The sequence below is a fragment of the Branchiostoma belcheri genome, unplaced genomic scaffold, assembly GCF_001625305.1.
Source record: "Branchiostoma belcheri isolate BF01 breed outbred unplaced genomic scaffold, Haploidv18h27 scaffold97, whole genome shotgun sequence".
Classification (NCBI taxonomy): domain Eukaryota; kingdom Metazoa; phylum Chordata; class Leptocardii; order Amphioxiformes; family Branchiostomatidae; genus Branchiostoma; species Branchiostoma belcheri.
The window spans coordinates 835,952-845,642 of record NW_017804653.1 but is presented as its reverse complement, the minus strand read 5'-3'; the positions used below and the strand labels follow the sequence as shown (position 1 = coordinate 845,642).

At 42.1% G+C, this 9,691-nt stretch overlaps 2 protein-coding genes and 1 non-coding gene across 4 annotated transcripts in view; 1 reads left to right on the top strand and 2 right to left on the bottom strand.

Moving 5' to 3' along the window:
- The window catches only part of LOC109461851, a 2,958-nt gene extending 1,734 nt beyond the window's left edge, over positions 1-1,224 (bottom strand). Inside the window, exon 1 of the mRNA XM_019758321.1 lies at positions 10-1,224. Coding sequence (XP_019613880.1) covers positions 10-936 — 927 coding nt within the window. The 5' untranslated portion in view covers positions 937-1,224. The remainder of the gene's footprint in view (positions 1-9) is intronic.
- The window catches only part of LOC109461885, a 49,383-nt gene extending 46,993 nt beyond the window's left edge, over positions 1-2,390 (bottom strand). For both annotated transcript variants that reach the window (XM_019758355.1, XM_019758356.1), the window contains exon 1: positions 2,219-2,390. The gene's annotated coding sequence lies outside the window, so the exon portion shown is untranslated. The remainder of the gene's footprint in view (positions 1-2,218) is intronic.
- Positions 2,391-8,955: 6,565 nt separating this feature from the next.
- Trnav-uac lies at positions 8,956-9,028 on the top strand. Its single transcript has one exon. It is a non-coding gene; the product is annotated as a tRNA-Val (tRNA).
- The last annotated feature ends 663 nt before the right edge of the window (positions 9,029-9,691 follow it).

Here is a 9,691-nt window from a genome sequence, read left to right as displayed (position 1 = left end):
GGATATGACTGTACCAATTGTCAGGGATTCTCCTTCTGACTCTGAGCTGAGCTGATCCTCTCTTTGGAGGTGGACATGCCTTTGCTTATGCTTCCCATATCTTCTGGGTTGTTGTGGCTTATTCTGGGTAGGCTGAGGTCTGTTTTTTGCTCGGCACATTTTCCCCCAGTGGTTTGGCTTGCCGCATGCATTGCAATTAGATCCATATGCTGGGCATTTGGCCCTGTCACCAAACTCGTGTGTGTTACCACAATATCTACAGCTCTTTGTACTCTGTTTGTACGTCTTGTACATGTGGGGTTGCTTCTGTTTGGACCCTGCCTGGTATGTCTTCTTTGAGACTACATCTACCCTATTACTGCTAGACGTGCCTGTCTGCATGGATAGAGAGGACATCTGTTTCTGGGTCGCTTCAAAGGCCCTGGCTGTGTCCATGGCGTCCTTCAGTGTCAGGTCAGGTTTCCCCACGAGGGTTTTCTGTACTTTCTTATGTATGCAGCCCCAGATCAGTTGGTCAACTAATCTGTCCTTTATTTCTGCATCGTCTTTGAACTTGCATTTCTTTGCTACGTTTTTCAATCTTGCTATGTAGTCATCAATGGGCTCGTCGGGCTTCTGTTGTATGCCCTGGAATTCATACCGATAGATCCTATGGTTTGTTTTGGGCTCCAAATGTGTTTCAAACTTCTCTAGGATTTTGTCTGGCTTCTTAGCGTCTCCCGCGTCTTCTCCCGTGAATTCCCAGCTGTTAAATAAGTCGAGACCTTGGGATCCAACCCACAACAGAATGTAGCTCACCTGTTGCTCTGGTTCTGTGTCTTTCAGGAAGCTCTTGAAGGCCAGTTCTGTTTTCTGCTTGAATTTCTTGTACTCTTCTACTAGGTCATCGGCATCCCAGTTCATGGAGGGGTGGAGGTGTCCGTTTGCTGCTGCCATCCTGGGTCTGTTTTTCCGAGGAATGCCCTGGCACAGTCTTCTCTCTTCCTCTCCCTCTTAACAATGGTTTACCGCTGCCACCATGTTGTGCGTTCTTGTCTATGGATGGCTATCATAGACGCTCGATTCAAGCAGATAGATCAGTCGGAGTGAGAGTCGTCTTGAAACTTTATTCTACAAGTACTCCAGATGTTCTCAACTCTAATGTCCCATGATGCTTTGTTCACATATATTATGTAGGCAAGGCCCTTGTGGTGTATAGTACTTTTGCCTGATGGTCTAGGTCATAGTATCTGGTACAATGTATAACACCTACATAAAAGGACTGTCAGCTAATCATGCGGCACCACATGACAAGTCTGTCGTTGGTGAAACATCGCCCGGGTCACACCCCCGTACCGTACCGTACCGTAGCAGCGTGCGGTATGCTAACTAACCACCGCCGCGGCTGAAATTTCATAGCTGCACAGGAATGGGAAACATGTCCACTATTCACCATTACCCAAAGTGAGCAGACGGGGGCTAGGTTTCTAGCCTCAACAGCAGGCTTTGTTGCTGGAATATTTTTTAAAGCTTTTTATCTTATTTTATAATCCTATATCATCTCTCTGATTGCTACCGAGTTTCTGACTGTCATAGTAAAATAACAAACATCAAGGGTGATAAAAAGAAAGATATGCATTCAGAAAATCCCCCTAAAGAGTCCAACAAAGGCCTTTTACAGAGGCTATTCCTACTAGCCTTTATGCATGTAACACCAGCCCTACTATAACATATGCTCTGGTCATTTAGTAAAATATGCTTCTCGCAGCGCCACATCATTTCAAAAGACAACACGGCGTGTAGGGAAGCTATATTACATCACACTGGCACTTAGTCGATATCATCTGGACCCGCCGCGTCAAGAAAAAACGAGACACTGATTAAAACCCTTCGGCAGATGACCCAGTCCCTTTGGGAGGGGAGCTTTTTTGGACCGTTTCCAAATAAATGGCTGAGTGGTTCATCCAGTAGATAGAGGTATAGATCTCGACAGAACATCGCAGATATTCACAGGCGCGATGCAAAGACGTGAACCGTTGCGGTAGAACATATGTCCACATGTACTTGGACAAGCCTTGTGAATAAAGAACCGGCCGCCCTAACTCCCTATGTGCGGTATTGTGTCCACGGTTCGCACGGTTTGGTGCCTTGTGTTATTGTTTCGGCCTCGCCGGGCTTTACCTATGCATACACACGGACACATCGGCCTTAAGGCCCCGAGAAACAAACACAAACTCACCGGTGGATTCCACGGGCTTTCCTCTCCTTTCCTGTCCTTTCCAACCTCTTCCCTCTCCAAATGTTTGTGCAGGTTGTTGATCTTGATAAGGAGGAAATACATGAAGGGGCTTTAAACCATGTGTGTTCCCGTACCGGCGTTCAACCCAGAATAACACTCAGGTGGTGCTTCAGGCGACGTCATGGGCGATACCACTTCTGCACGGGAGGGTGTCGCGATGACGTCATTTTTCATAAGTAGCCTGTACTATGTCTATGTTTTATCTTTTCCTTCATACACATGACTATGCTAATTAGATACGTACACGAGTGTTGTATATTACAGTTAAGTGATCGGCGTATGCGTTGTTTTGTTGATTTTTACGGCCAGTTCCGGTGGAATGGAACAGTCCAGAAGGTTACACTATCATTTTACGGGAGGCTATGGTATGGCCGAATCGCGATGATGTCATCACGCTCGACTCTCCCAGGTAGATAAACAAGGCAGGTGGGTAGGGACGCCGGAAATGGCCGGCTGTTGAGATCATTTTCGCTTCAGCGACTTGTTATTCCTACAAAAATAAGGACGTGTTGGGTTGTGTTTGGTATAAATCCTTCCTATTTCATGGTGATTTTACAGGATTTTGCCGCCATTTTCTCTCAGTGTTGGCCACCAAAGTCCTCCCAGATGTAAGAATAAGGAGAAGACAGAACCTGACCGAACCAAGAAAGTCTTGGAGAACTAGGTTGGAGTGAAAGACTACGACTCGCTAGCCAACATGCTAAGGGACTGGGGCGACATTCTGAGGGGCACCTAGAATATAACGAGGACGAACTGAACTGAAGTGAACTGAGTTTTCCCGCCACTTGAGGTAAATCCTCGGGTGTTGTACCGTACGGTGTCGCCGTCGTCCCTCATACCTGTCAATCAAACGTGACGTATGACATCATGCCGTCATGGGACATTTAACACACATGTAGGGGCGTTTCGCTTTCATAATAGCCCCTACTCTCTCTATCAAGGGAATTAAACTATTATTCATCCCATTTCTTGAATCCATGTACTTTATACACATTATGAAATCTGTTGGACGCTGTATCAACTCAAAAATACCATGATGTCGATAAATTAAATTATTTGCTGCGACTTAGACGTCTTTAACAGAGAAACATTCCAAGTTAACCCATACTAGTATTCAGGAAGCTCACAGTCATTTTACCAGCTTGAAACGCAACCCTGCACAGCGATGTTATCTCAAACAAAATCTAGGTCATTTTGTCCTAACCTGACCCCGTCTCTAGATAATCAGATAAAAGTGACCTCCAGAGTCGTAATGACACTGATAATCTCCAAGCAGATGCAACAGTTTTTTACTTGTTCTGCACGTCTTTTGCCTAAATTGATGCAGTTTCGATGGAAAAAAAACATACCACTGAAAAGACGAGTAAAAAGGGTGCTCAAAACGAGCCAAATCCATATCATACGCTTAGAGACATTTCTACTTAAATGACGTCATTTATTACAGGCATGAAACAATAGTATATCCTCCCCTCCCTTGAGAATAACGCGCCGTCCCGTCAGTCACCCCCACCATCACCCCCGTGAGGTTAACGAACCGTCCCGTGAGTTCTACCCTTTGTCAGTGAGCTATTAGCTGACTCATCCGAGGCGCACGTCTGCAGGTCTGACAAATGTTACCTGTCTCAAGGTAACGATTATGGAGAACATTTTACTTACCTGACACGGACGGCCTTATGGTGCGTGAAATGCCCCATAGATCTATGTCAGGTGTACAAGGCGTTACAACATTTATATCAATTAAACATCGGAGGATAGTACGTTAATAAATGCCCTAAATATGTAAATTACATGTATGTAGAATAGATTGGTGAGAATAGATAAATGGCAGCGGGCATCGACGTACAAGACGTTCCAACATTTAATTAAAATAAAAAGCAGAGAATGATACATTATTGTGTGAATAACTTGAATATGTAAATTACTTATATTTATTTTATTTATTCTTTAATTCTTAAACTACTTGTATATAGAATAGATCAACAGAAAAAAATGACAGTCGGCATCAATGATGATATGAATCTATGTCAGATGTACAAGACGCTATAATATTTTTTTCAGTTAAAGATCCAAGAATGATACGTTAATAGCTACCTTAAAAGTGTAAATTAGATTACAACAGATAAATGACAGTAGCCATCAATGTGAATTTATGACAGATGTACATACATACATACAGACGTTCTAACATTTATTTCAAATTTATTTCAAATAAGAATCGGGGAATGATATTAAATAAATACCTTAAACATGCAAATGACCTGTGTATAGAATAGATTCTATAGGCCGCTGCTAGAAAGTCTGCGTAGGAGGCTAGATGAGGAAATGGTTTGTCAGTGTACGTATGAATGATTTTGTACAAAACAGCTAAAAATAAAGAAGAAGAAGAAGAAAAGTGAGCACGACCAAATATGGAGAGAGAGTTAATGAGGAAAAGCCCGTCTTCCTGCCTCGAAACATGTAAATGGGAAAGTGAAAATGTTGTCAACCACTTTCGATCGGAACACCTAGCCTGGTTACTAAACCTATTATAGCTCCCGAGTCCTACATCCTCTATTTGCGGAGAGGGTGTAGGACTCGGGAGCTATAATAGGTTTGGTAACCAGGCTACGAAACACTAGCAAAGAACCAAGTACTTTTTGTTACCACATATCTTATAACGGAGACATCGAACATAACTTCATCGCAAATCAGCGCCCCCCCCCCTCCACAAAAAAGAAAAACCGCACATGCAAGGTCTACGTAGGAGGATATTCCGCTTTGTCAATGAAATTAGATATGTTTTGTTATGGGCGTTGCGTCAATACAAGATTGTTCTAAATTCGTTTTCTCAGGGTAGGGTCTTCCTGTTGAATGGGCAACGTCACGTAGCTTAGGGTGGAGACACATTCTTGTGATTTTACGTATTTTAAGGATTAGTGTTTTTCGTACATAGTTGCCCACACCCACATCCTAATGAAGCTTATATCAGAAATCGATGGTAATTTTGCTATAGAACTGTCAGTTACAGTGACAATAAGCTGACTTTGCAGGAACAATTCTGAGCGGATATCTATTGATTCCTGTCGGATTAGAGAGGGTTTACAGTGTTAGTGTGGGTGGAAATGTCCTAACGTCGCCTCATACATTATCATTAGACGTGACAAGTTAGTCTGGAAATCACACTTGGCTAGTAAAATTAAAGTGGCGGCACGGTCACATTCAGTGAAGGTCGCCGTGCGATTTTAAATGCCGTAGAACGTTCAAGCAGACTGTGACAGAACAAACGATCGGCAATGATCCAAGAGTACAAAGGCAGCCTCTACGTAACGAAGCTTTTGAATGTCGCAATACATATGCACGACTATCCCAAGGATTTCCTAAGTTTATGCCTTCGATTTTGAAAAATATCTGTTCTTAAATTTTCTTCATGACTAAGAAGCGAGAAGAAGTCGAATTCACTAATAGGTTGTAGTTACTTGACAATGTATATATGTAACGTCATCTGTAGACTATTCTTCTGTTTTGACCTGTACTTAACCCAGTGGGTATGTGTATATAATGAAGGTCTTCATTCATTCATTCATTCATTCATTCATTCATTCATTCATTCATTCATTCATTCATTCATTCATTCATTCATTCATTCACTCACTCATTCATTCATTCACTCATCCATTCATTTATTTATTCACTCATTCATTCATTCATTCACTCACTCATTCATTCATTCATATGATCGCATGACGATAGTGCAACAAATGTGACTAGGCGAATGTAACATAGTGTAACTGTGAATTCAAATTAGGGCACACTGTTTTAATTACTCGCTGTTCCTTTGTTACAAACCCACATAATTACAGACTATTTAAAGTGTGTTTTCCCTCGGGGTCCACACCTGTGCAGCAGCAAAACTTACTAAAGCGGACAATTTGTGTCTGTCAACAGGTCTGACCGTGTTGGTGAAACATTCCCAGTAAACCACAGGAAGCCTGACATGGGACAGAACAATGTGTCGTCTCGCCGAGAACACAGCAGGCGGAGTGTACAAAAGACGAGATGACATATTATCTGCAGGTAAAGTCTACTTACCTGTGCTGGGAAACAAAGCTGGGTATTGTGTGAACTGTTTGTTCTACTTCCTGTTGTGACTCGCTGTGAGTTCCCGAGACTTTCAACCGTGGCGAGCAGAAGTTATCAATCTTCTTCTTCCTCTTTTTTTGCACAGCAAGGCATTCACACCTGAAACGTTAACCCGTGCAACATCTTATATATATAGGTTATACGTTATTTATTTTCATTACATATTATTCAGTGTGGTATTATGGGCTTGACTGAAAACGGCTAAAGATGCAAAACCCAACCAACACATATTTCATATTCATGACTTTTCCTTATATATATATATATATAGTATGAAATGACGATAGATCTGCATTTACCGTTGTGTACGTGTTTCAATGTGCTTAGTGTGATTCCTTTAAATTTTCTACAAGCAAGGACGTTAAAGCTCCTTGCTACAAGTAATATATCATGAAAACTATAGCCCTAAGACAGACGAATGAACCTTTCTTGTATCGGGTTCTAGTGCATTTTGAAGGCTCCATATTGCCATATGACACATTGCTCTTAGACGACGTTTCCCCGTTTTGCTTTATAGAGCGGCTTCCCTAGCCTTTCGCTCTACAGTAATGATTAAATCATGGCTTGTCTGATGTTTGATAGAACTCTGATTACTGGCGCCCCCAGGCGTTACCACAGCACTAACCAGGCAGACGGGGAATTGTGTCGGTAGTATAGGGACCTTTCATAATTCATTTCCGCCATTTTCCTCTCTAGACTCTACAAAGATCGCGCTTGTATATCAAGCCTTTGTTCTTACACGTGCACCCAGACCAAACCATGGTGGACAGTCAACTTAACTTAACATGTTGTTTTCTCATATATGCCCACGGGAGCAGTTTTGAAGGTTTTGTCTGTACGGCGTTTGTAATATCACATGTCACCGCTAGGAGTCGCTGTAGGCAAAGCGTGTCTTAGAAGAAGTTCAAGTGTGATACTAACGCAAATAGCTACATCAGATTTTATCGTTTTAAAATAATTAAAGAGGGTTTCTGTCACTGATAACTGCAATCACTTGACCTCGAAGAACCCAAAAAACTAAATGTTTTTTCTGTGCTGCTTTGGTAATACCGCGCGTCACCGCTAGGGGTCCTACAAGTTAAAGTAGTGGTGCATGTACCAACGCAAACAGTTACACCAGGTTTTATCGCTTTAAAATAACGAGGTTTTCTGTCACAAAAGACTTCCGTCTCACTGTGTGGCAGACCTCCCACGAAGACCTGGAGCCTCGCCACTTTGGTGGGGAAGAGGGGAACATAGGAAACCAATTCGTCACGTTAAAGGATTCGCATTGGAGATTAACTTCCAGCACAACTTTCCCTTTGAAATTTTGCAGTCCAAATCGTTCTGCTGCACAGTTATAAAGAACAACAATCTTTATTGACACAACAAAAGTACAGCGACTTTCGTAAGGTCTAAAACTATACATACAAACATGGGTGGATACAAATACATTAACCTACATACATGTATGAATAAACCAAATGTTGAGATTGACGTATAACGTATACTGCTGGTTCTATGGTCTACATTTCCTTGCTAGGCCAGGGGAGTTAGCAGGTCCAACTTGCCTGCACGTACCCTCTATGTCCGGCGAACTCCCCTGGTCAGTTACATTCCATTTTAGGCCGATCTCTACTATTTATTCAGCCTGCAAAGGAGTCTGGTGGAGACCACCACATACCGGCACTGTTACGGTGTAAGTAGCTTGACCGTACTTGACCGTACGATCAAAGGAGTAGAGATTACCAGCAGGTGTTCGAGTGGATTTTCCAGCTTAGGAAGAGGCTTTGCGGTTTACGAAAGGATCGAAAAATATACAGAGAATATTGTGAGAAGTCCAGGCTTCCAGTTGAGATCGTCTATCAAGTACACATGTTCTCACACAACTACGGAACTTACTACTAATACTAGGTTTAGATGGAATTATTCAATATTCTTTTTAGTCATGTAGTCAGTAAATTTCCCCTTTTAAACTAATGGAAAGAAGGCCCTTCTGAGGAATGTGTCTCTTGACCACGCTGTTGAAAAGTAAGTGATCTGTAACCGAACTTTTCAGCACTCTTTGAGTCAAATATTTATTATACACGTAGGCCGTGTTCAGACTCCATAACCATGTTTGCTGTGATATGTAAGCCGTCCATGTGTATAACCTTGACCCAGTAGGAAGCAAGAGCTCCATGAAATACGACATATCTTCTATACCTCTTCCCACGGACATGGTACATGTAGAATGCGTTTTTATCATGTAAAATAAGAGTAGAGTATCAAAAACCTATTGTTTGTAAAGCTGTATTTTATCAAAGCTAGATACAGTTTGACTTCATTTCCTGATAGAAGTGTTAAACAGGAAAGGGGCTTTACATTTTCAGACTCTCGAAGGTTTTGCAGTTTTCAGGGCATATGCAATCCACGGTCAGTATTATATCAGTATCATATGCTGATAACTGCTGAATGTCAAATGAAAAATTGATTTCTCATATTGGACATCGAGATGCCATAGTCATAGACTTAAGTTAAGGACAGTATGACAGAAATGACTGTCTATACGTAAGATGACAATCTTGGCAAGCATAACTGGTCCCTTGGTGTAGTGGTTATCACATCTGCTTTACACGCAGAAGGTCACGAGTTCGAACCTCGTAGGGGCCAATTTTCAAGTTCAACCTTTTGGCAACTTTTCGCCCGGTTTGTTTTGGCGCCAAACCCTTGTCTCACACCTTTGCTCAAAATCGGTACAAACGAGGACTCGGTTTTTCGTGAAGAAAAAATTACAACGAAAGTACAATAAGTCATAAGGTCCGTCATTAGCCATCCTGGCACTTGTAGTTTGCCAGCGTTTTTATGCCCTTGACTTTGTGTATGACGAACTACACGTCACGTTGCCATGACGACCGCATTCTTGGCGGGAACAGTGACCCAGTAACCAGTCGCGTGCGCCCCCGTCATTTATTTTTCCCTGACAGAATCATGGAAGCTTCAAAACAGATGCACAACCTCGGGACCCCTTCATGATAATGAGTTCTGTCATTTTACATTATCTGTCTCGTGTCATAGGACGCCTTCTATGGATTTTTTTGGTTCATATTCGTGATTGTTTTCAAAGGGCATTTTCAAAGTCATGATCAGCAGCTATGACGTCACTAGATCTGTGATATTGTCATGAAAGTTCGTCAGTGTTGGTAGTTACATGTTCAAAATTAAATTTTGTTTCTAACACACAATTCTATTGAAGAGGACCAGATCTAGAGTGACTGGTCTAGCCTCTGTACTGTGTAAGCGGTGAGTAGCTGTTTCTTCTAATCTAGAAAACAA